Raw genomic sequence first — 25,949 nt, 5'->3', positions numbered from 1 at the left:
ATTTACTATATATAGGGTAGTCTGGTATATAAAAGAGAGTGACAACGTGACAGGAGGATGTGTGTGTAGACAGTGAGTAATTGATCTGCAGTCAGAGAGTATTATTGAGCACGTTCGTTGTTATAGAGTTTGTTTTAGCGCGATTGTTGAAGTTGAGTGTATCGGTAAAGTTATATTCGGAAATAATAAACCAGTTTTATTAAGTAAGTGTCGCTAAAGTTTCGTCGGAACGAAGTTACGGAAAGTTAATTAACAAATGGAGACGTAACACACAGATAGAAACTCAAATTGTTGAAAGATTGAATAAAAACTAAAATTTTAAAACTAAAATGTGGAAATATTTCTGCTTTTAATACAAGGAAATGTTTGTTTATTTGTTATGGATTTCACGCAAAGCTACACGAGGGCTATCTGCTCTAGCCGTCCCTAAGTTTAGCAGTTTAAGACTAGAAGGAAGGGAGCTAGTCATCAACACCCACCGCCAACTCTTGGGCTATTCTTTTTACCAACGAATAGTGGGATTGACCGTCACATTATAACGCCCCCACGGCTGAAAGGGCGAGCATGTTTGGTGGGACGGGGATTCGAACCCGCGACCCGCAGACTGAGAGTCGAGTGCCCTAACCACCTGGCCATGCCGGGCCCGCAACATTCGGTATCAGATCCTACATCGACTTCAGCCGTAAATGCCACGTACAAAGCAGTTAATGAAGAACGTCAACAGAAATTAACGTAGCAATACCAATCTATCTATTTACTGATCAACGGAAAACTAAAACATTTATCACTAACTGTCGATCGTAACAAGTTGAGTACATAGTTCAGAAGTAATTTAATACACCGTTCTTATTTAGAAGGATTAAAACGTGCACATATTCTTCAGTTGGTATCCTCGCTATTAGCAATATTTTCGGCCGTAATCTCAAAACAATATATTAAATTAGTAAAAATGTCGTTTCAAGACATATTAGAGCTTTGGCTTTAATGGACCCGAAGAAGGCCTCAGTATAGAAGCCGAAACACCATTCCGCGCTAGAAAGAGACAGGAGCTGTCCGATAAAATCAAAATTCTACTAATATCAGTGTCATTCACAAAGCAATAATGGCCGACATTAATACAAAGTAAATCATACAAGATGGGAAAATTAAACTGAATCTCAATATGTCGAAACCACCAATGCTTAACTGTTAGAGCAGTACGGCGTGTTGCTAATACCAACACATCAAAGATGTCATTTGTAGTTATCGCCGTATATATAGCCCAGTATTTACTCTGATTAAGTGTCAACCTATCTAAGACCCGTCAGGCAGGAATATGCAAAATCAATACATTACCTTAACCCATAAAACTTTAAAAGGCAGAGCAATTGAAAACCTAATTAACTTGATAACATTGTTGGAGTTTAGACCAAAATCATTCCGCACCAAAGTGTACTTTGAGAAATTTCAACCATCTGCGAACAATATATTATTAGCTTCTGAGTAAAAGCTTTTCAACCATCTGCGAACAATATTAGTATTGTTTATTATATGCTGAACTCTCGGGATGAATACATTCAACAAGGGAGGGAACCGAAACATAGCAAATACTCTCATTTACATTAAGTGACCCTTACTGGCGTGTTTCAAGCTGTGCAATTAGTCAAGAGCTGAATACTGAGGATAAATATTACAACTTGTACTCTTGAAAACAACTACTTATATCATATGACTACAACTTCGTAAATCGATTGATGATACTCTATTAGTTAATAAAATTCCTAAATATTAACGTAAGTTACTACTGTGATAAAAAGAGGCAATTTTTACCTTTAGAACAAACTGAACCAGTGAAGTTAGTCCTACTACAGTCACAGAGGTAGCGGTTCCAGCCCTCTGTACAAAAGCCCCCGTTTAAGCATGGTTGGCTATCACACTGGGGCGGTGAAGTGTGGCAGGCGGGTCGAATACTGCCCGAGTCTTGTTTCTGGGCGTAAAGGGCAATGTCCACTGCATTGTCGTTAACTATTAAATCTCTCATGCAACCGACGTAGCCGTATTGAAGCTTTCCCGACCAGAGCTCTGGTGGAATGGTTCTACCTTCTGGGCTTGTTCCTATTCCTCCGAGGTATAGGGGGCCTTCTAGGTCAAGTTGATTTGAGTTGCCTGAGATGTAAAACAATTTAGTTAACCTTTGTTATCGACTCGATTTTGACAAGCTGTGAATGCTAGATTGCGTGCCTTTAAAAGTAAAAATTATGTTCATAAAATAAGTATATGTTAAGTTCTGTAATTTAGGCGAAAACATTGATAATTAGAAATATTTTTATATGAGTCGCTTGATGTTTCTCTGAGGAGTCATAGCTACTTTCACTGTCTTTATATTTGATATTTTACTGTAATAACCTCGAAACTTAATTACTGACTCAAAGTTTTTATACATAAAGGATGTACACCACTCTTTAGAATAAACGCTGCTGCTGGGTTTGCTATATTACTTAAAGAATTAGAACACAAAATATATTTGTCGCTTGTTTACCTTGTGTAAAAAATTCGACTGAATATTCGTCTACTATAACTCGTCCAGATTTGCTCTTTCTCGTCAAATAAATTCTATGCCAGTGACCATCGTCCACTCGTCGAGTAGTGGCCTTTACCTTTACTGATCCGGAACCTAAGTTCAATAGGAGATATACATGACCTGCCAGCAGCTCGAAGGCAAAAAAGTCCCCTTGTGCGGTGGCGCCGCTGTTATACATAAGAACACCGTTGGGTTCATTGGTCCGTATCTTGAATGAGATTCTTCCCCCACGTGGGGCATCCCAGCGGGATAAGGCCTGTGGAAAAAGCTCACAATGTTTGTACTCAATTTACTAAGCAATACAAGTTGTGGGTGGTATACCAAGTCACAAATAAATTGAAGTTCAATATCAAACACTTCTATACTTAGTTTGTAAACAAACAGATTAACATACTTTTAAATAAATCAAGTGAAAAAAATATATGTAAAAAGTACATATATATATATGTCTTAAATATAACAAAAACGGATATTGCTGTGAATTTAGGTGTAAAGAACATCCGCTGGAGTTGGTTGAGAGAAATGAACAGCCGGCTTTTTGTAAATCTCTGAGAGATCAGGGGATTACAACACTGTAAATCATTAAAAACTTATTAGAGTGAGCGGCGGTTTTTCTGTTCAGCCGCTGTGGTGATTACAGAACACCTATGTTTGTAAAAGGTTGTGATCCGATATAAGGGAAACAAGTGCGCAAGGTCAAAAAGGAAAAAAAAAAGAAAAGAAAGGGACCAGTTCGGCAAGGGTTTGAGAAAGGAATATAAAAGACAGGAGTTCAACTAAAAAAAAGAAAGACCGGGAGATGTGTGAGAGGACAAATAAATCGACAGATGCAAAGGAAGAAAGTAATATACTGCCAGTATGAAGTAGAAACTAGTTTTAAGTCTACGTGTTAATGATTATAGTAACAGACAGTAATTTGTTATCTTTATACTAGTATAAGTCAATTCCTGGTAGAAATAAGTGTACCCTAAATAAAGTAGATGAGTAAGAAGGGAAAGTGAAGTGTGAGTATAGCACGATCTTAACAAAGTCGTGTGAAAGCGATCTACAACAGATATATGTAATTTTTTAATCTAATAGAAAGTATCATAGCTAATTATTATATATGCTGGTACGGAACTAGGCCGCAACTGTTTATGTTATTGGATGGTGACATTTTGTAGATTCAAAGTAAATGTTCAATGGGAATGCCTGGAAGACCAAAGGAGGCTGTCATGAAACAGGCCGCAACTGTTTATGTTATTGGATGGTGACATTTTGTAGATTCAAAGTAAATGTTCAATGGGAATGCCTGGAAGACCAAAGGAGGCTGTCATGAAACAGGACGCAGATGTTTATGTTATTGGATGGTGACATTTTGTAGATTCAAAGTAAATGTTCAATGGGAATGCCTGGAAGACCAAAGGAGGCTGTCATGAAACAGGCCGCAGATGTTTATGTTATTGTATGGCAACATTTTGTGGATTCAAAGTAAATGTTCGATAGCAATGCCTGGCAGATCAAAGAAGACTGTCATGAAACAGACCGCAACTGTTTATGTTGTTGTATGGCAACATTTTGTGGATTCAAAGTAAATGTTCGATAGCAATGCCTGGCAGATCAAAGGAGACTGTCATGAAACAGGCCGCAACTGTTTATGTTGTTGTATGGCAACATTTTGTGGATTCAAAGTAAATGTTCGATAGATATAAAAAGGGAAGGGTTGAAGAAATGATCGTCTCAGTTATTCTGTATCTTTCTGAAACTGACCTAGAGAAACTGGTTCCCAAACAATCAGATGTGACAGCAAAATGCATCTGCTGCTAAAGAAGGTGGGAAAAGGCAGAAACTTCACTTCCTGTACAGGATTTGTTTTTCAGTTTTGCATCTGATTCCTAGGTAAATTCTTTACTTTCAATTTTATATATTTTCTTCAGAAACCAATCAACTGTAGCTAACACTGGCTGTGGACTGTAAGATTAAGAGCTTGTATTTTAATAGTTGCCAAAACAAATATAAACATTAGTAGCGTGACCAATAAAATTACAAAAGATCAAATAACAACCATTGTTATACGCTTGATGTGGTCAATAGAAAGCCAATTACCTGTTATCATACGTATTGGAGAAATACTGGTACGTCTCAAAATACAAACGTTTACCAATTGGAAGTTAATGCAAATTATAAGTCAGAGATAATACTAAATCCCTTGTTTTAGCTATAATCTTGTCTACAGACAGCATAGGGCAACCTACTACATAACCCTGTACCCAAATATTTATTTATATTCAATGAAAGGCAAACGGTTTTAGCTTCTCAAACTCCCATAGACAATCAATAGGGTCTACCACATAACTACTCAAGCCAACAAAAGTCTGAAACTTTCCATAGGTAATCAAGAGAATTTCCCACCGAAATTTCAAATTTCAAATAATTGTTTAAGTTATACTGGGAACCAAACGAAAACCTATGCTTATAGTTTTCATCAGCCTTTCCATTAATCTAACATAACTAAAATTAAAATGAACCTCAAACTGCTAAAATGGATTTCTTTGTTGTTATTAAACAAGATGCAAAACTATATATGTACGGATTTAGTTTGTTCTGGAGGAAAAGCCGAGTTTGTAATTTTTGTTTCATATGAGCTTGTTTTGTGTTCAGAATTGGTAGTCAAATGGCGCATGTTTTGTATCTTTGCTTGGAGTAAACGGTTTGCTGAAATATGTCATTTATTCTTAGCGTATAACTGTAACAAGTCAGACAATACAAGAGCGTTTTACTTATCACTTTTTAATGTTCTTACTAGAATACATCTTAATACTACACCATAACAATGATTAATATACAGCAGACCTCCCAGATGTAAGAAGCAGAAAAAGCGATTCCTTGAAGTCTTAATGGAACTCATTTCTGCACAGCCTTTCTACGTGACAAATGAGCAGAAAAATGTGCCATATTTTTTGCACACGACAAATATTGTCATAACAGGTGAAAAATAATTCCAAACTATAATAGAAAGAAGAACAGCTAAAACATGTAAAAATATTTTTTAAAATTATAAAATTAAAATGGTGTTATGGTGTTGCAATAGTGAATCATTAAAGTAACAAAAAATCTAGCGTATAGCTTATAAGTCATAAAAAGTACACCCACAAACCCTTTTTCGATCTACATACGAAAGCCAAAACCTAACTTTGTTACTTGATGGACACACTTGAAAGTATGTACAATAACATGATTCGTGGTTTTTAGTATTTGGAATAATTCATAAGAACAACAAGCAAGCATAAGTAATGACTCATAAGAAGTGCATTAAACAATGAATACTTTCTGAAAAGTTAAGACAATGTACATTGAAATGGCTTCTTTAAATCGCATTTGCAAGCCAGATAAGATCTTTTTCCAGCTCGGTAGAAATTCAACTTTGGTGTTTCATACAAAAAGTCGTATTACAGTTTATATGTGTGTGTTACTATCAGGCTTCTCAGCCGTAAAGGAGAACTAACTTCCAAATTATAGGCGAACGTAATTCTTTATTCCGGAATAAATTGAATTTGAAAACAATCTTGTAGAAATTGTCGTTACTTGTTTCTGGACTTATAGTAACATTTCTAAGTAATTTGAAGATTCACATAAAAATGAAATATCCGTAACTGTGCAGATCTCGGTTTAAGCTGACAGAAATAATAAGATAAAATTTTTCCTACATATTATGAAAATGTCATAGTGGGACTCTGTTGAATAAATTGTGAGATATAAACTTCATTTAGTACCATAGATTTCTTGGTAAATGTATATGCAGTTTTACTGATGTGTGGTTTTGTAAAATATTTCCTGTCGACCAATGATGCTCATGTGTTGTAGTTTAATCCCAGTGTCTGCGCCAAGAATATTAAACTGAACTAATTAACCAGCGTTACTGAAATGGAGTTGCATCGAAAAACAACGTTGTTAAGTAATGTATTGTAAATGTACTGAACATAAACACAGATAGCAGTTTAACATTCTAGACAAGTATGTGTTTCTGCTGATTTTAAACAAACTTCGTTAGGCTAACTAAAACATTCTTTTACTTTCTCTAAAAAAACTGTTACTCTGTTCCTGGTTGTTAAATTACCTGTGAATACCAAATGTTCTGAAAGGACGTGTAATAACATTAACACTCTCAATTTTTATGAACAAGGAATGTTTTAAATTAAGATGATGGAAATGGATGAAAGAATAATTGCCTTTTCAAAAATATTAAAATGATAAATATATTACATTCAGATTACAAAAACAAAAACAAAATAACGAAAACCTCAGCCTCCCAAACGTCTAGATTTTATCCCGCAACTGCTATATAGTATATTGAGGAGATATTTTAATGTGGTGTATTTATAATGTAGGACACCATATGCACATCAAACTTATTATAATTGATAATCATATTGTCGAAAAAATAACAAAAAAATACCAGAAACGACTCCTTAGTAGTGAAGGTAATGGGGTCCGCTGCTTCAACTTCATGACACACAAACTGAAAGTTTCCTTGTGGTCGAACGAGTTTGCTTCCAGTACTGGCAAGTTCAATTAGATCCATACTTAAACTGTCTGCTAGGAACCTAACCTGTAGGATGTTAAAAGCAAGAGATCTTTAATCACAGAAAATGTGTTTTGACTTCAGTTTAGTGCATCTTTATACAAACCCAAAACCCGAGATCAGGATTTAGTTTCCTTTTAATCTTAAGTACTAAATACACTGAAGTATCCTGTTTTCACTGAAACATATTGGAGCAAAGAAACAAGTATATTTGGGTTGACGCAATACGTAAACGAACTAAATGCAATAAAATAAAAATAGCTTATTATCCTTTGAGTACTAAGCTTTAGGTTATCAATATCAACAAGTAGAGATAATAACTAAAAATCCTTACCTAATGGAATACAATTGCAAACAAGAATATTAAATCACGACAATAAAATCAAAAAGGCTTTGCTACTTCGTAAGTATCAAGCCACAAAATGATAATCTTATAATTCAGTGCTTTAATAACGTTGACCCCTTTTTCATTTTAGTAGTTAATCTAAAACGTAATTAGCAGAAATTCATTATTATATATTATAGTTATATATTATTGTTTTTTGTGACTTATAACACTGTCAGATCATGAAAAGAGATTTAAAATTAGAATTATGGTTGTTGCAGGCTTGAGATATATTTTATTGAAAAATTGCACTGATGATTAGATTACTATTAAAAAATTACTAGTTTGAAGTCAGGGTCTTAGCATGATCGAAATCGGTAGATTTTCTTAAATAGTCGTTTTTATAAACTCTCATTCAGCTAGAGTGTAGCTGAGAAACCAAATCATGATCGGATTTCTATGGCAACTAAACTTTAAATTTCAATTGTTTCTAGTTTGAATAAGAGTTCACAGTTTTAGGTATTCACTTAAAGTTATAGAGAATTTCAAACAAAGAACTAGTAGGACAAGATAACAATAACCACTGTCTTAGAATACTGAAATAGTTTTTTTAATTTCTTTATTCTTCTTACAAATTATTCTTTTCTTTTCAGAACATTGTTTTATTCTACTAAAGTTAGGGGTTTATTAAAAGGCAAAATAAGTTTTTTAAATCATTTGCGTTCCCGAAAATGAACTTTTTCAGAGCCCCGATTAACGTGTTTTTAGTATGAAACGGAAGTCTAAAGACCTCTTTTTTTATATATATGCAAATCGACTACTGAACGAATGATTTCACGAAATACTACAGTGTTTTATATCTCTGCTTTGTATAATATAACCTTACAAAAATACCTGTTTAGACTGAGGAGTTCGCAACTCAGGTATTAAGATAGAAAATTACCGTTTTTTGTCACCTGACTTTTTTCGCATCCTTAGAAATTCAAATTTCATAAAAATTAGGTTTCTCAAATTTCTTTCAAAGTTAGCAGGCAAAGCATGGTAGATATGTTTGGAAACGGAAAGTAGTTTAAGAAGGGTATAGTCTAAAAAGGAGTTAAATATCTCCAATTTTTGTTCATATATACATTGTAAATAAGTTATGAATGTAGCACTATGTATAGAACTTCATGTTCAAAGTTGGAACGATGACTTACTTTGCGTAGGCATCCAACAAAACTGACACGACTGTGTATCCCAAGATGACCACTGTTTACGTCACTGCCTCCTACGTAGAGTTCCTTACTAGACAAAAAGGAGAAGGTGCCTGCTGTGGAACCACGTTGCGTGTAGACTCCGTCCACAGCTATAGAAAGCTAGTCCCAAAACATAGTACAAATACGTTATAGTTCTTATTAACAGTTTGGGAAATTTAATTATTTAGAAGAGAAATAATTCAATAAAAGAAAAACAGGCAGTAATAGTAAACTAAAACCTAACTTACGACTCCTGTTTAGTGATAGAAATCACTCTACTTAAACAAATGCAGTAATACAGAAGGTTGAGTATGTTATATTCAAAATATTTTGGAGCCTCATCGCGTCGTTACAGTCCATATCGCGAAATCCGGTCACACTCTATTTGACAACTGTACATCTGGACAATAGCACTCCAGCGTATATTCCATTCGAAAAGACTCCGTCGTAATGCTGTCATGTATAAAGCACATCAACCTTCCCTGAATATTTTCCATAATTCATGTATATGAGGATGACGATTTCCGAGTGCCTATTTCAACAGCCCGACCGTACAGAAACTCATAGGCGCTGCGTCTATCGATTGACGATATGTATTCGTATGGGATATCATTAAAACGTGTTGAATTCTTAAGTTTGTACGCATAAACCGTTTTAGTAATGTGAATAATTATGTAATGGTGAACTGATGCAGCAAAAGATTTTGGAAAAAAAGTTGAATCTAGTGAGCAAATTAACAAAAAAGTATAAAGCTACAAAATGGGCTAGCTGTGCTCTTCTCACCGCAGGTATCGAAACCAGATTTTTAGCGTTATAAGCTCTCTGACTTACCAGCTTGTCACTATTAAATTCAGGTTTTCTTTTAAAATTGTTATTTTTTAAATACTAAATGAAAGTGCTCTGCGAGAATAAACGAGAGGTTTGTCAGTAGCACGTTTGTTTTTCTCAGTATTAAATAAACATTCTTGGTCAGTATTAAAAAATATGTAAGCTGTTAAGTTCCATTTTTCTGTGAATCTAACTCTGAGTTTGCTGTGCGCTTCAAACCATTATTTCCTGTCAGTATTAAGTTACAATTTTTTTGTTCGAATTAAGAAACATATATTCTTATAAATTCCAAACCGAAGTTTTCTGTATATAGAAAAATAATCGTTTTCTGTAGGTGAAAAATTAATGTGTTATGTTGGACCGAATAAAAACATTCAGTAAACATTCAATTCATGTTTTCTATCACTAATAATTTTGTTTGTTTGTTTGTAATTAAGCACAAAGCTATACGATGGGCTATCTGTGCTCTGTCCACCACGGGTATCGAAACCCGGATTCTAGTGTTGTAAGTCCGCAGAAATACCGCTGTGCCACTGGGGGGCATCACTAATACATTAGGTATATTGAACTTGTACTCAGTTTTAGATTAAAAGTTTCTGTTAGTACTTTGATTTCTGTGACAGTAGAAAATAAACATTTTTGTTAATATTAACATAAAGTTTCTGTCAGTATCAAGATAAGAGTTTCTGTCAGCATTAAATGTTAGTTTGTTGTTAATATCAAATTAAAATTTTCTGTTAGCATTATATGAAAGAGTTCTTTCATTACTATTAAAAACAGTACCGTTATTGTGAAATCCGATCCTTCCTACTGTTTTATATTACAGTAGTATTTAGAATATTAAGCCAAATATAACATATCTATTATACACATGCGTTGCTATGGTTATCGCCATACTTTCCAACTCTGCATATAAGTTGGCAATAGTGACGTATATGAGTCTTTAGCTATATAATATCGCTAAGTTTAGGTTTCGTTTCTTCTATTTGAACCACCTTAACTATACTATATAGTCATATGTGCCAAAAATAGATAGGAAATTATATGTGTAAAAAAAAAGATGAAATACATTTATACGTTTGTTATGGAAACAATACTTGCTTTTTAAATGTACAATTTACAAATCATAAGAGAAGCATTGTTTAAAGCTCTGATAACTGTGAAATTTGCTTCAGTTCTCAGGAACGTGATCAGAAGACTTCGCAGAACGAGCATAGTTTCAATTCATAGCTCTAGATCAGGACAGTCATATTTAATGTGCTTATTCGAGAATTATTTAGTGAAATTAATAAATGTAGTTTTAATTTTGTTATTATTACTTTGTGCTGTCAGTCAATAGCTTCTCAGGACATATTGCATATTCAAATAGGCTTTATTTACTTTGTGCGCTAATGTTTTGTTCAACAGAAAACAAAATAAAGAAGGAAGAGGAGTCAAGACGCAATGCGCGCTCAAATAAAACTACGAATGAGCGATTTAATAATAAAAACTTTCAAGATAATTCCGTTCGAATTTCAAAATATGTGAATGTGCTCTTTCTTTTATTAAATGTTTCTTGTTTGTTTGGATGGTATAGTCAATGTAAGCTATAAATATACTGTCGAGTTGTGCCTTGTGTCCGATATAAGTAAATGTTTTTTGTAATATCTTGAAGTTTGGTCAGTGTGTTTCTCTTTACTTTAATTAATGTTTCCTTGTGTTTCGTTTTTGTATTTGTAACTTTTATTTTCTTAGATTTATTAAACTATTTTTTTCATTTTTAAAACGTTCTTGATCATAAACTTGGTTTATTGCCCACTATTATATATACGTTTAGATAACAAATTTCTAAACCGTTATTTTTGATGCGTGCTACAAAGTTTTGACATAATTGCGTTAGAGATTTCGGCAAGTACAAAACTAATATTTATTACTACTCAAGAATATATTAATCAACTCTCTCCAAGTGATTTCCACAAGGGTAAAAGTGTTATTAACCGTATTATTAAGCAGTCTAAATGATTTCCACAAGAGTAAAAGTGTTATTAACCGTATTATTAGGCTACAAGTATCTATTTTCATTAGCTCTTGTAACTAAAGGAAGAACAGTAGGTCTTTTTCTCGATATTGAATATGTTTTTGTTTGAGTTCACATTGAATGTCTTCTCAGAAGACTCTATCACCTTGGGTATAGATGTTGCATCTTACGATGGCTCAACAGTTTTCTCAATCAAAAAATGATTTGTTCTTAACTTTATTTAACGCAAACTGAGACATTTCTTTTACAGCTTCTTCAGGAGCTACCGAGTTCGCTAATCCAGTTGAATCTAAATTGGAACCAATTTAGTTCCGTCTGTTTGATCTTCTGATAAGGAAATGTGTATGTTGATCTTATTGGTAAAGATGCACTAACAAAATCTTTTTTTTTCGTTATAAAAAACGTGAGTTCCACCATATTCTAAAAGCTCATTACCGTTAGTCATACGACTGAGTATCTACAGATACAAATATATTTACTCATAGGAGTTTTCCTTTTCAGTTATCAAACTAAATACCTTGTATCTTTCCAGAGACATTCATACCCCTCCCCCATGGCACAGCGGCATGTCTACGGATTCACACAGCTTGAAACCGGGTTTCGATACCCGTGGTTGGCAGAGCACAGATAGCCCATTGTGCAGCTTTGCACTTAACTACAAACGAATAAGTCATATGCTTCAATTAAAGCTAGCTCAAATGCTTCTGTCAATACTCACTACTAATCCAAACATGCTATCTTTTATATATACTAAAACGAAATCTTTAGTCAACACTAACTCAAAGTTTACAAATATAGTGAATCCAATATTTTAGTTAACACTAACTCTTAAAGGCTAAGGAGATACGAAATTAAAAGCCTTAATCACAACTCAAAAGTTTCAGACACCACTAACATGGGCTTTAGTCAATGCTGAATTGTTTCTGTACTGATTAAAAATTTCAGATAATGGAAAATACAAAAAGCTTATGTTATTATTAAATCAAGAATTCAACGCTCAATGGAAGATGTCTCTGAATTATTTTTAACAAGAGTCTGTGGTTATAAGTTTATTTCTTTTTACTAAAAAGAGATGTACGTCATAGATTATGACTGGCTTTGTTGGAGCTAATAAATCCTACTTTTACATAAATGTATCCTTCCGTGAACTAATTTACTTCGATTACTTTCTGTCATAAGAAAACAGGTTGGTTCTATTCTCTGCTACTTCCGCTTACTTACATATTATTACAGTATAGTTTTAATTGCTATTTACTTCTTTTTTAACATAATAAGAAAGATTAAACATTAGTATTTCATGTCCATGAATATTCTCTTCAACCTTTCAAAGGGATAAAATGTCTTGATGAAGCAACACTAATGTAAGAAAGACAAATTATATTTGATTAGCAAACAAAACTAAAACCGTTTGTCTAACGATCAGGTAATTCGTAATTTGAGGCACATACATCCGCTCCACACAAGGCAAGTAGTGATGTGGGGCATTATACTTCCCAACGTAATAGAACCGTTGTGTTCTAGAGGATACTTTCTAGGTATACGTTAACAAAATCATGAATTTTAAAAAAGACCCAAACTCAAGTGGTTTCGAATAGATGGCTAATCTTATTCAGGAGAATAAAACTGAAGAAGAATAGTCAAGTATTCGAGAGCGCTCGAGTTTTGGGTCTTTTTTAAAATTTATTGTACGTTTTGTATGTGATCCTGTGTGCTAACTCTTTTATCAGAATTAACAAAAACATATTAAAAAAGCAGATTTTTGAACTACAACTTCCACATTCTGTTCATTAACTACCCAAGAACGACAAAATAAAGTTCTTATATAAAATTTTAAGTTTCTTAATATTTAAGTAACGCTACCAACAAACGATATTAATTTTTTTTCTGATGGTTCTTGATGTTGCCTTTTACTGATTAATGAACTAGGTATAATGAGAAACAACAACATCTAAGCCTTGTCACACTAGTACATGGGTTTTACTTGTTGTTTGTTCTTACCTTGTTTAAGATTCTATATTTTCTTTTTTTTTCAGGATAGTAGGGAATAAAGTTTTAAAGTGGTTGCAGCATTTCAGTTAAGGTAAAAACCGAAACGATACGTTGTTATCGATGAATTGTTTCATTAATTTCAATTAGTTACTAGTTCATAATATTAGGTACGTAAAATACAATCATGTTTGGTATGTGATATAGAGAAAAAATGGAAACTAACTCCCATTTTATTTTTAAAATGTGGCAACAACCAAAACTAAACATTTATTACGTTTCGAATTTAACAGTGAGAAGGCATTATAGTGTTTAGTATCTCAAAGTGGTTATTTAGAGTATCTTTTTAAACAAATACATGAAAAACTAATATTGGCGTTCTTATATTGCGATATTTTCGGATTTTTGGTGTTGACAAGAAAAACTATTTGGAGAATGGTGAAAGATGCATGTTATTCGTTTCTGGAGGCTCCAATAACATTCGTTATGGCTGCATACAATACAACATCATTTCCTTCCCTCAAGCATTTGGAAAACGATACGCTAGATAAGCTAATACAACAGACTAAGATGTTACAAGAGATTATGACAGCCTTTTCTACAACGAAATCCATTTTGTGTATGGAATACTAGTCTAGCGAACACGTATTATTGCTAGTAAGCGACGCGTGAATGACGTACAATATAACAGTACACGAAAGCAGCATTAGTGGACCCCGGTCGATTTGCTTCGAAATACTATCTATTTCAAAATTTCCTGACTTTTATCGCTCAGCAAGATAAGGAGGCGCTAACGTAAGTGCCAATAAATTTAATTTCTACCGATTGAGTTCTGAAATGCTTTATATTATTATGATATTATAAACATTAACATGGAAAGCACAAGCAGAATTATATTAACAGCAATTACAACTGATACTAAACCAAGAAGCATTGAGGGTTCTGACATAACTGCTTAAAATTGAGCTAACTCAGCAAGAACACTTAATCCTAACCTGTTTAGCTTAACTGGATTTATCGGTAATTTCCAATTTTTCAGTATTAATAATAGATGGATATGATCTTTTTTTATTGTGTGACATTTTAAGTTAGTTTTAGTGTATATTCAAATAAATTTAATTTGAAAAACACCTTTTTAGTAATGCATATACGTTAAAAAGTATTTATATTGTTGCCCCCTAGTGGTACAGCGGTATGTCTGCGGACTTACAACGCTAGAATCCGGGTTTCGATATCCGGGGTGGTTAGCCCATTGTGTAGCTTTGTGCTTAATTACAAACAAACAATTTTTATTGTTTAGAAAATGTATTACTTAACTTGTGATGAGACAATGAAGACCATTACAAAGTTTCATCTGAACTTTATGTCTTGTTGCTGAGTTAATAATAACTCATTATAAATATACATCTTAAGTTAGACCACTTACTGAAATGAGAATAAAAACATTATAAAAACTACCTATAAGTCGTTTATAGAGGCTTGGAATGTGTTATGTTTGTTTTTACCAGAATCGAGCTGATATTTAGATGCGAAAGACTAAAAAGTTTATTAAATGATTCACAAGTATTAATAATTTTACACGCTATGTTTTTCATTTTCATTTTGTAACCGAATTTGTCTTTATATTGTCAATATACACTTTTGATTGTTTTTTTGCTGTTCTGATTTTCATTTCGCCTTCCCATTTGCCGTTTTCCATTTCCACTATCAGTTTCAGATTTTGGATTTTTTTGTTTTTAAGTTTGTATTTCATATTGACTTTCGTTCACCAACTTTGAAACATATCATTAGTTTCAAGTTTTGCTTTGCTTTTCACGGGACATTATCAGATTAGTTAGTTAACTCAAGAACTTTTTTTTCTTCAACAGTCACCTAAGCTGAAAATACTACTTTCTAATGGAGAGCGTTATATTTTGAAATAAAGGCGTATATGTTCAAAATCTACCACCTAATCAGATATTCGTAAATGAGAAGCATTTAAATAATTTTATATAATTTAATTAACAAAGTTTCATTTTATCGCTAATCAAACTTAAAACTAAAAAGCTCTTAAACATAAACAAGTTACTAATTTTCTTTAATATTAAAGTTGAAATTAATGAACATACATGTATAAACATTTTAAAGTCAGAGGTATTATTAAGTCATCATAATCATAAAAGCCAAGTGTCGGTCGGTCACGCTCGATTTCTCCGAATTTCGTGAGTTACACCAGTCCAATTCCACTTTTTCCCCTAAAATATTTTTTCTTTTCATTGCCCGTTCCCATTTTGATTGAATTCGATCGCTAACGTAAGTGTAAATAGCTCTTAAGTTTCGGCTAGGTTTTGGCTATATAAAAGCCTGTCAAGAAGGGAGTTTTTATACCAAGGATTTATTTAGCACCGAGTGGAATTAACTTACCGTTTGTTATGACGAGAAGTTTCTGAACGATGATCGAGTATTTACAATAAATGTGGTTTTAATAGAACTATTGCAATAATGAAATTGATGTGATTAAAAAATAACTGTGATCAATGAATACTGGGGCAAGGGTCGATGCTGGGAAGAGACACTCTTTAGGTAAATTGGATATTGCTCATGATAGGCTTTGGTTTCCCGAAGATAGAAGGCCCTTATGTATTTACAAGCGGTAAATTTGTAAATGCACACTGGAGGATTCAAATTTGGTAGGCTTTGGTTTCCTGTCATTTTTGACGGGCTTTTATACCAGTGTTTACATAAATAGTGTGTATTACAATCTGTAGTAAAAATCCATAAATCTGTCGAAAAACAATGCAGTTTTTCAGTGTTTTGTAGTCTAAAATCCCTACATCGTAGGGTTTTTTGTTGTTGTTGTTGTTTTGTTTGAATTTACGCACAAAGCTACACAATGGGCTATCTGTGCTCTGCCCACCACGGGTATCGAAACCCGGTTTCTAGTGTTTTAAGTCCGCAGACATACCGCTGTGCCACTGGGGGGCACATCTTAGGGATGAGACCAGACCTGATTTTCGTTTGGTTTTTTTGGAAAAATGCTCGGACTTACTCGGACCTATAGAGATTTATTTTTATTTGTACTGGGATCGGGCCTGAAGTGAAGCTGTAAAATTCGGACAAACTTGATCGTAAAATTTCAAATCCGAATTCATCTCTAAAAAACATACCACGCGAATGATGACAAGCAAATCATTAAAAAACTTTAAGTAACAACAACATGTTAACTCAACAGAAAATACGCAGGTTTGACTAAAGCAAAAAGACAATTTTGAATTAACAAGATGAGAGTCATTACCTGATAAGTGTTTTCTCTTTTTGGGTAGTAGATTTATTCATTGACGATACTGAATCAGATAATATACGAATATTCAAGTTCGACTTAGGCTTCTCAATGTGCAGTGTTATATAAATACCAACAACGTAAAAAAAGCTGCTGTTTGTCTGTTTAATTATGTGACTTTTTCAAACCCAGAGACCTTGCACCCTAAATGCCTACTGTGGCTCAAAGCCCAGGATCCTTGATATTGTAAATGTCTACTGTGACTCCTTCGAAACATTAAGCCCTTGAAATTTTAATTTCCTACTGTAACTACTTCCAAACGGAAAGGCCTTGGAATTCCAAATGCCTACTATGATTCATTCGAAACGCGGGCTCCTCGTACCTAAACACATATTGTGATTCCTTCGAAACCCGAATGCCTTGGCATTTTAAAAGCTTCCACTTCTTATATTTCCCATTAATGGGATAAATGGTGCAAAAGTTAAAAGTTGTATAACATTCTCCAGCAGCACGTCCATTATCAATCTCTTTGTTTCTGACTACTTAGCGTCAATATATCATCAATTTTTGTAACAGGAAAAAAAAAAGAGTGTTTGCAGTTATGCAGGAGAATCTCCAAACGGTTGGACGAAATCCAAGTAGCATAAAAACATTAAAAACGATTCAGACACATTAATTAACAGTTGGTGCATTGTCTGCTTGCAATATTAAATATTACGCCTCCAAAATATTTAGACACACAAACACACACACATATATGTATAGTTATGTGATTATAAAACATTATGCGATTTATCCTGCATTCGATTTAGTGTTTTCTGGATAAAATTTAGTAAATTAAATTATAATGTGCTTAATTTTTATTATGTTTCCCATCTTTCGAAATGCACTATTACGAATTAATTATTAAAAAAGAGTGTCCTAGAACAACATTTCTCAACCTTTTCGATACAAGGAACCAGCTCGCTTCCTCCCTAAACTATCGCGGACTACTAAGATGTAAAGTAAAAAAAAAAAAAAACCATTACGATTTATATTTGAATATTATGCCAGTTTTGTTTCTTTGTCCACGAATCGGTGGTTGAGAAACATTATCCTAGAATTTCAAATTACAGTTTTCGTAACTTATGCGATACTAGATCATAAGACAATTAACCTCAATGTGCTTTAATCTGTGAATATTACTTGAATATATCATAAAATTGAAATTAAGAGGTTGGATCTGAAAATATAATGTCAGCAAGTGGCCATATTTTTTATAATACACAATTCCTACTTTGTTTTTTAATATTATATCGAACTTTAATGTTTAAGTTTTTCACTGTGGATAAATATAAGTAAACAATATTATGTTTTACTTATTAAATAACACGTCAAACACAAACATCATCGTTGGAATACGTGTCATATCCTCAACACATACATATACATTGACTACCTTTCACCACTTCTATTTGTTTGTGGAGACGTGTTATCTAGCAACGGTTGTTATGGAAACAAAACTTTTGCAGACACTGAAAAAAATCTGCTCGTTTTTCCAACATCCTGTGATCAATAGATGCATACACATATATACACACACACACATATATATATATATGTACAAAGTCAGGTAATAACTAAACATTTACATAACATCGTGCTATTTTCCACAATCCATAAAAGATGACGTTGCACGTACTTTCTTTTATCGTAATAAATATGTTAGCGCTTGTTTTTAACAATATCATAACGTACAAACACTTAATCGGATGTATACTGAATACCTACATCAAAACAATGGTAAGCCTTGTTTAAATGAAATCTTACAAGAAATGTGTTGTGATTATCGTGTCTATTGGGCCGGATGTGTCATAGTGCTCGGATTGTGAATCCGATGATACATGTTCGCGTCCTGCCCCCCCCCCCCCAAAAAAAACATATTGGTGCGCTATCATTTATAAGTGACGATCAAATCTCACCTTTTGGTCAAACAAAAGTAGCCCAAGAGTTGGCAGTAGTATTGTTGTAAGCTGTCAACTATCAACTCAAAATTAGGGGCGACTATGCATAGGTAGCACTTTGCGAAGCTTTGCGTGCATTTCTGAAACAAACAAGTCGTTTCTAACGATGTAATATATTTCAAGAGATATGTACATTAATATTAGCCCTTCTTTTTCGTTTTAGAATTTTTCAAGTTAAACTTTCGCAACTGATATCAATTTAAGCGTTTCACACCATAAAATTCGAATTAGCAGCGTTCCAACTGATAATTGTACGGTGTAAGCCACCCTGTCTTATCAACTCTTGTATTAAGTTTAACTTCTCGTTAAGTACGGTGTACAACACACAAGGATACAACTTATTGAAAACTGGTATTGAGCCAGTGAACACCCTTATAGAAACATTTTTCATGAACTTTTTGTGTAAACAATTTATATTTGAATAAATGTTCATGTTTAGAGAACGATCTTTTCAGAGATATATAAATCTGTAATTGAGAAAGAAAACTGTAGCAAAGTTAAAGTAATTCTAACATATCAGATCGTAGTATAATAGCATGTCCTAGCAATGTGGGTTCCCCGTCATCGAATTCGAATCCTGACAATCATTTGTTCTTAAGCTTCACAAGAGTCTTTGACATTTAGAATTTTTGAGATATATTTGTTCGTTTGATTATAACCACTATTAATTTTTTGAAGCCTAAGCAAACAGAACTAAAAGAAAAGTATACAAAGGTTTGAGTACGTTATATTAAAACTACTTTGATTATGCAGATCAGTGAGTCATTTGATAATCATAGCCGACATGAAACCATGTTGGAACGTAATGTATCAGAACTACATTTGACAATATTTGTAATTTCGTAGTTAGAGTGATTCCACCAAAAGTTGATCGCTTTTGAGAAGGGTATGTAATAGTCCCTTCTGACGCAAATTATTTCTACATTCAGATCATAAAAATGTATTGAGATCGGTGATATAGCCCTTGTACTTAATTTCCAAGATAGCCCTTGTACTTAATTTCCAAGACGTGGATATACTCCTTGTACTTAATTTCCAAGACGTGGATATACTCCTTGTACTTAATGCTATTGGTAAAGGAGAATGTGGATCAACTTAGAATCAATCCTGCAACAAGCCGTACACCAGCCTTTGTAAGTGCGATGTCTTGTAACAGGAGAGAGAATCCATGACCACAAACGTCCCAGGCAACAGTGCGTAACATAATCAAGAAGAATATCCACCTGCAAAAGCGACACAAGTCACGTGTGTATAAGCTGTCTCCATGAGATATCCGTTCAACCATTGCATAACTTATGCAACTGGAGAATGTTCCGGATATTCATAGTATTCCACACAAAGACATGTCGGTCATGTAGCTAGATATCTGTGGTATCGATCTGCTGGGAGATTGTCACCCTCGCACAATAGATGGATTATGGAGAGCCAGCAAGAAGGAGTGGTGTGTGTTCTGGACATGGCAGCCTTACGACTAAATCTTTTTCAATAGAAACTACGACGCAGGGCCATTTTCAAGATGCACGTCGTTAGTTAGAGCATGACTGGACGTGGCGACATGGACTGTCGCATGTGGTAAGGCAATAAAGTCGTTTTAATATAACGTACTCAACCTCTGTATACAAAGGTTTTTAAGTAATTGCTTTTACTACAATAGCAGTTTTAACCAAGATTAAACTACTTGAAAATCGATATTACGATAAACAGGTTAAAAGAGCAAGCGTAAAGCTTCATAATGAGTTCGAATGCATTTTGCACATTTTAGATAAAATTTAAACTAGAGTTGACTTTTTGTTGCGTTTTTTATTGGAGCAGAAGAAAATGTATCTGTTACGAGTACCAGTGAAACAGAGGGTACTTTAACTACTGTGTGTAGGTAACGATAGTACTATATGGATTAATCAAACTGTTTCGAAAATGTTTAGTATGTTAACACTCGGAAACTTAATTTAGTTTGATTCTTTGGTTGTAATAAGGTTAAGACTGGACCAAATCCCCATGAGGAATACAGAATTCAAGAAGAGTATTTAGCTGCGTTAACCAACCAGCTTGGATATTACACATTGAATCTTGTTTCGTGCATAACTTTAAGATATTCTGTGCCCAAGATACCTACATATAACCAGAAAATAATATATACACCGAGATACCTATATCTAACCAGAAAATAATATATACACCGAGATACCTATATCTAACCAGAAAATAATATATACACCGAGATACCTATATCTAACCAGAAAATAATATATACTCACGTGACAGAAGCTCGTAACATCCGTGATCTAACAATGAATGGAAAAGAAATTGTTAGCATTTCTATTAAGACATCACTAAACACTTTACCTATAAACAGATATTTTTTCAAGCTTACATAGTTAAAACATACATCTAATTATTTGTTATCGCTTTAAGAAAAGCGAGAGAAAACAATAAATCATATTCGAATATATTTCAATCAGAATGTTGGATCATTTAGTGTTTCACTTTTTTGGTTCTCTTTACACGTGAACATTGTTCAAGAAAATTCAGAAGTTGTTTTTTCTTCTTTATATTTATTTTAAATCATCTTGTAATCCAGCTGGTTATTGGAATCCCAACCGTTTCTTGACAAATAATCCATATTATTAACAGTTGAAGTATCACAGTTAATAAGGAAGATGATGTGAATGAAACCTTTGTTGACACTAACTTAGAGGTCTACAAGCATATCCTCCATGTTTTTATCGTTCTTTACTGTTTTTCAGGAAGGCATTTCTGTTTTCAGAAGAATGCTTAAGTCTTCATCAACGTAATCTTATTTGATGATTTACTCCAATTTTGTTTTGTTTTTTACCTTGATCTATGTGTGTTTTACATTATTAAACCTTCATTTTCATGACGTCAATTTTCTAGGGGTTCGTAACTTTACCAAGGAATAGAGATACACCTTTACAGCCGTGATAGTTTCCAACGATGTTGAAAAAATCTTTCAATTTTTTAAAATTTAATTCTTATATATAATAAGTTTTAAAAACCAGAGAGAGCAAACTTTAACTTGACGTTTATAAAAAAGAAACACAAGAAAGAAACTGGTAAAGATGTGTTTGAAAGATGTGCTTTTCGAATAGCATACATACCCAAGTTTCATAACTCAAATACTCAAATGTTATTTCAAACATTATATTCATAACTCATGTTTTAAGTAGGAGATTGATACCTCAGCTGACTAACTAAACCACTTTATACACTCTGTATGGTAATGTTTTCAACTGTTAAGCCTCTTAACGAAATATCATAATGATGTTTTAATCAGTGCATTATCATCTGCTCCCTGTTTTTTAAACCTGATGATGACTTTATAGAATATATTGGCACATAAGCCTAGTAGCGGGTCATCTAACACTATTATAAACATTACATTTATGCCTAAGCCTACTAACGGAACAACTTAATGGTATTTTAAAGAGTTTATTGGAACCTAAGCCTTGTAAAGGGCCATCTTACAGCATTATAAACTTTACAATGGTACCTAAGCTTATTAACGGAACTACTTAATGGTATTTTAAGCAGGATGTTGATGTCTTTATTAACAAGTCCACCTATTCGTGTTCAAAAAAAGAGTATATGGTATATAAGTCTTACGTGAAATTGAAACAAATCGGAAGCTTTATTCTTGCTACACCAAAAAAAGCTGATGTACAGGGGAAGAAGTTTAAAGATTCACTACACAATTTAGCCAATATTTGAAGTACTTTGTATATAAGCGTTTGAGATCCTTAAAAAACAATCAGAGATCATGTGTAAAAGACAGTGCGAACGAAGAAGTTTGCAAAATCCTAAAATGTGTATGGAGTACACAGAAAAACATGAGCATGAGTTCTGTGCAGGAAACATGTCCATCGACCTTAAAAAAGCTCACTCCTTTTAATTGTAAAGCTAGGAAATATAAATGTGAATATTCCAAGTATATGTAACTTTATTTATCTTTATTTAAAACTTAACGATTTGTTACTTACTTCTCGAACTTTTCTATGAACTAAAACTTTGTGCCACTGGTTGTCGTCAAAGCGCACTCTAGAGGGGCGGACGACTCTTTCAAGAGAACCTGAACCTAGACTGACAGTCAGAACAATGCCTCCATCACGTAGCGATAAGCTAAGGAAGTCATCTCCATCTCCTGTGTAAAACAACATCCCATGGGGCTGGCGAGTCTTGAAAAAAAGGGAAACCGTGTCACTTAAACTGGTGATGGGCTCTCCTCCTCCAAAGGCTTTGAAGTCGTAACTGAGAAATTCCACTCCTCGAAAAGTGGCTTCTGACTGTGATTTTTCTGATTAAAATGAAATAAAAACAACTTTTCTAAAAGAACATCAAAAGAGGTGAGAAATTAGGACAAAAGACTGTGATATGTTATCTAAGATAGGTTTAATATCTTGTGACAAAAAAAACGAGCTTTCTCCTAAAACAAAGATCTAACATAAGAACATATCTTAAGTAAACCTATTATGTTGTTCTCTGAAAAGGTTTAAGATATACTGCATCTTGACAAAACGTGTTCTCACTTGAAAAAGACAAAACATATATATCATGACAGAGCATGTTTTCTCCATTGAAAAAATTAATGTGTGTTTACATATATATATACATAGCGATACAAAACACGTGTTCTACTCTAAAAAAATCGAAGATATAATATATTGTCACTAAACAAGTGTTCTCTCATATAAAGAAAAAGACTCAAGATATAGTATACTCAAAACACGTTGTGTCTCCCTATATTTGCAGCTCAGATCACAAAAACTCAACGAACTGAGCTTTATTAACAACAAGTTTCAGTGATCAGTTATTTTTTAGTTTCCAAAAAAAGATACTTGAATTTAACACAGAATACAAGAAAGCAATCCTTTGGTCTTTCTAAATCAAAATATTTATACTATTAATTGTATGAATGTATTTTTCCCATCGGAGTGCAAAGTTCAAAGTAAATGTATACGTTTTAGGAGAATAAAGGGCGCAATGAAGGGACCATTTATTCCACTGGCGAAGAATAGTCCATTATTCGAAACCGCTCGAGTTTTGAGTCTTTTTTTTTCGTGATCCTGAATGCTAACTGTTTTATCAGAATTGTAAACGTTTTGGATAGTGCTATCGGTCGGCTTCCTCTCTGTAATGAATTTAATATTATCATAGGCTAAAATATTTCAAATACTAAACGTTTGTGTTTCATTTGGAGTGTGATTAAAAAAACTCCTTTCATACATAAACTTATTTCTTTCTGTGCATGTGTGTATACTAGAGAAATAGTAGTTAGACTTAGTAGGATACGAAAATTATATCTAGTGATTCTGGTAAATATTATTTAAATGGAAAGTCATATTAATTGCATACTTGAAACTTGTCAATGAGAATTGCTACTAAAATCTGAGTATAATACTTTAAAAGTTCCTGTCTGAACGCTGAAGGCTTGCAAAACATTAGAAACCAACAGGCTTAAAATTTGTGATAATAATCACGTCTATTGCCGATGTTTTTTTCATATTCCTCTTTTGAATCAGCAATGGACAAACTAAGAGAAATATGGGTGAAAGAGTATCTCAGTTAACACAGATTTATTTTCACATATTTAGGCATATCTGGGTATAATATTTTAAATATATCGCAGATTTTTTTATTTTTACAATGACAACAATAATTTTAAGTTCTACACGAAAAACATCTTCTGTTTAACACTAGATTTGTTTTTCAATAAAACAATTGAAATTGTATTTGGTGGAAACTATTCAAGCTACTTAATATCAGGTTTTGGAGTTAAATTCGAGCTTTATATTCTAACACCCAGTAGTGGAATGAAACTACAATAACCGTCACATGTTAGACATTCTCAAAGGTGGATTAAGGCTTTTAAAAAATGAGGTCCAATGGATGAGATAGTCACCCAAGGGAGAGAGTCTGAGGAAGGGTGTGTGCTTCTCCGAGAAGCTAAAGACTTCTCTAAAGTTAATTTCTGACACTACCCATTAGTTTTACCAGTCACTGTTGCCTTGCTTTCATTTGTGGAACTGATTGTTAGAAGCAGGATCTTGAAATGATTCCTGGGACCAATTTATATTAAGAGATGTTCACTGATAGGCTAGAGAGAGGTATTGGAAAATTTGATAGTCATACCAGTGGAAATGGCTCTCAAAGACCTTTGGTGAGTGTTAAATTGATCATAATATTTTGGAAGAAAAAATCCTTTACACCTATCTTCAACCTTTTATATATTACATACGGTTCATATTCCTATACGAGCACAATTTACCCCCCCCCCCCAAAATATGAATGATATTCTTACCACTTGTATCTCTTGTATCTCTATTTTTATATCCATTTCTATTTTTCCTTTCCTTTTTTTTTTGCTACTGATTCTGATCAAAAGACTGCATGATTGTAATTGTCTGAAAAGTATCAATTTATCATCCTACATGGATTTTCTATGAGTTTAATACAGTTGAATATATTCAAATAGAAACATAAGAACTTAAATAATTTCCAGAAAAAAAAAGACTTCCAACTAAGACTATCCACATCTATAAAGAAAACAGATTCATAATTACATATTATGAAACTCATCTGAGTAAGAGTTCTGTGGTAAGAACAGTGCATTTTGCCAATCAGCGTTTAGTCCTTTTATTTTTCTGGAGACAGACCCAACTTTCAAGTAATATATCAAGAAGATTACTTTTCCAGAAAAGGATATGTATACCTAAAGTTATAAATGTTTAACAAGTTAGGATAGTAGAACTAAAATACGCTTCAAAAACCAGAACATACTAAACTAATTAAATGTATAAAAGTCATAAACTGATAGTTTGAGAAACTTTTGTATTATACTAAATACACAATATACAACTCGTCAATAAGTAGAATGTGATATATTCCACAAGTGTATGGGAGTAGTTTTGAATTTACATATTACATTATACGAGTAGTTTTAACATTACAGTATAAACCAGACACTAAAGTACCTACATCTTTCACACAACTTATTAAGTGAGAGAAGGACTGCGAGAATACGAGGAAGAGCATATATTCTGTCCATCTTCGTTTATATATAAAATTAAATATATTCAAATAAAAAAAAAACGTTAATATGAACACCTGAAAAAAATAAACTAAAAATGTCCACGTTTTGGGGAAAAATCTGTAATTATACG

At 33.3% G+C, this 25,949-nt stretch overlaps 1 protein-coding gene across 4 annotated transcripts in view; it reads right to left on the bottom strand.

Moving 5' to 3' along the window:
- LOC106458275 (neurexin-1-like) overlaps positions 1 to 25,949 on the bottom strand; it is a 165,949-nt gene that overhangs the window by 40,178 nt on the left and 99,822 nt on the right. For all 4 annotated transcript variants that reach the window (XM_022384430.1, XM_022384432.1, XM_022384431.1 and 1 more), the window contains 6 exons: positions 22,770 to 23,083; positions 21,030 to 21,056; positions 8,643 to 8,801; positions 6,996 to 7,148; positions 2,519 to 2,816; positions 1,810 to 2,145 (listed from right to left, as the gene is read on the bottom strand). In XM_022384430.1, the coding sequence (XP_022240138.1) occupies positions 1,810 to 2,145; positions 2,519 to 2,816; positions 6,996 to 7,148; positions 8,643 to 8,801; positions 21,030 to 21,056; positions 22,770 to 23,083 (1,287 nt within the window). The remainder of the gene's footprint in view (positions 1 to 1,809; positions 2,146 to 2,518; positions 2,817 to 6,995; positions 7,149 to 8,642; positions 8,802 to 21,029; positions 21,057 to 22,769; positions 23,084 to 25,949) is intronic.

The sequence above is a fragment of the Limulus polyphemus genome, unplaced genomic scaffold, assembly GCF_000517525.1.
Source record: "Limulus polyphemus unplaced genomic scaffold, Limulus_polyphemus-2.1.2 Scaffold438, whole genome shotgun sequence".
Lineage (NCBI taxonomy): Eukaryota > Metazoa > Arthropoda > Merostomata > Xiphosura > Limulidae > Limulus > Limulus polyphemus.
This window is presented reverse-complemented; position numbering and strand designations above follow the sequence as displayed.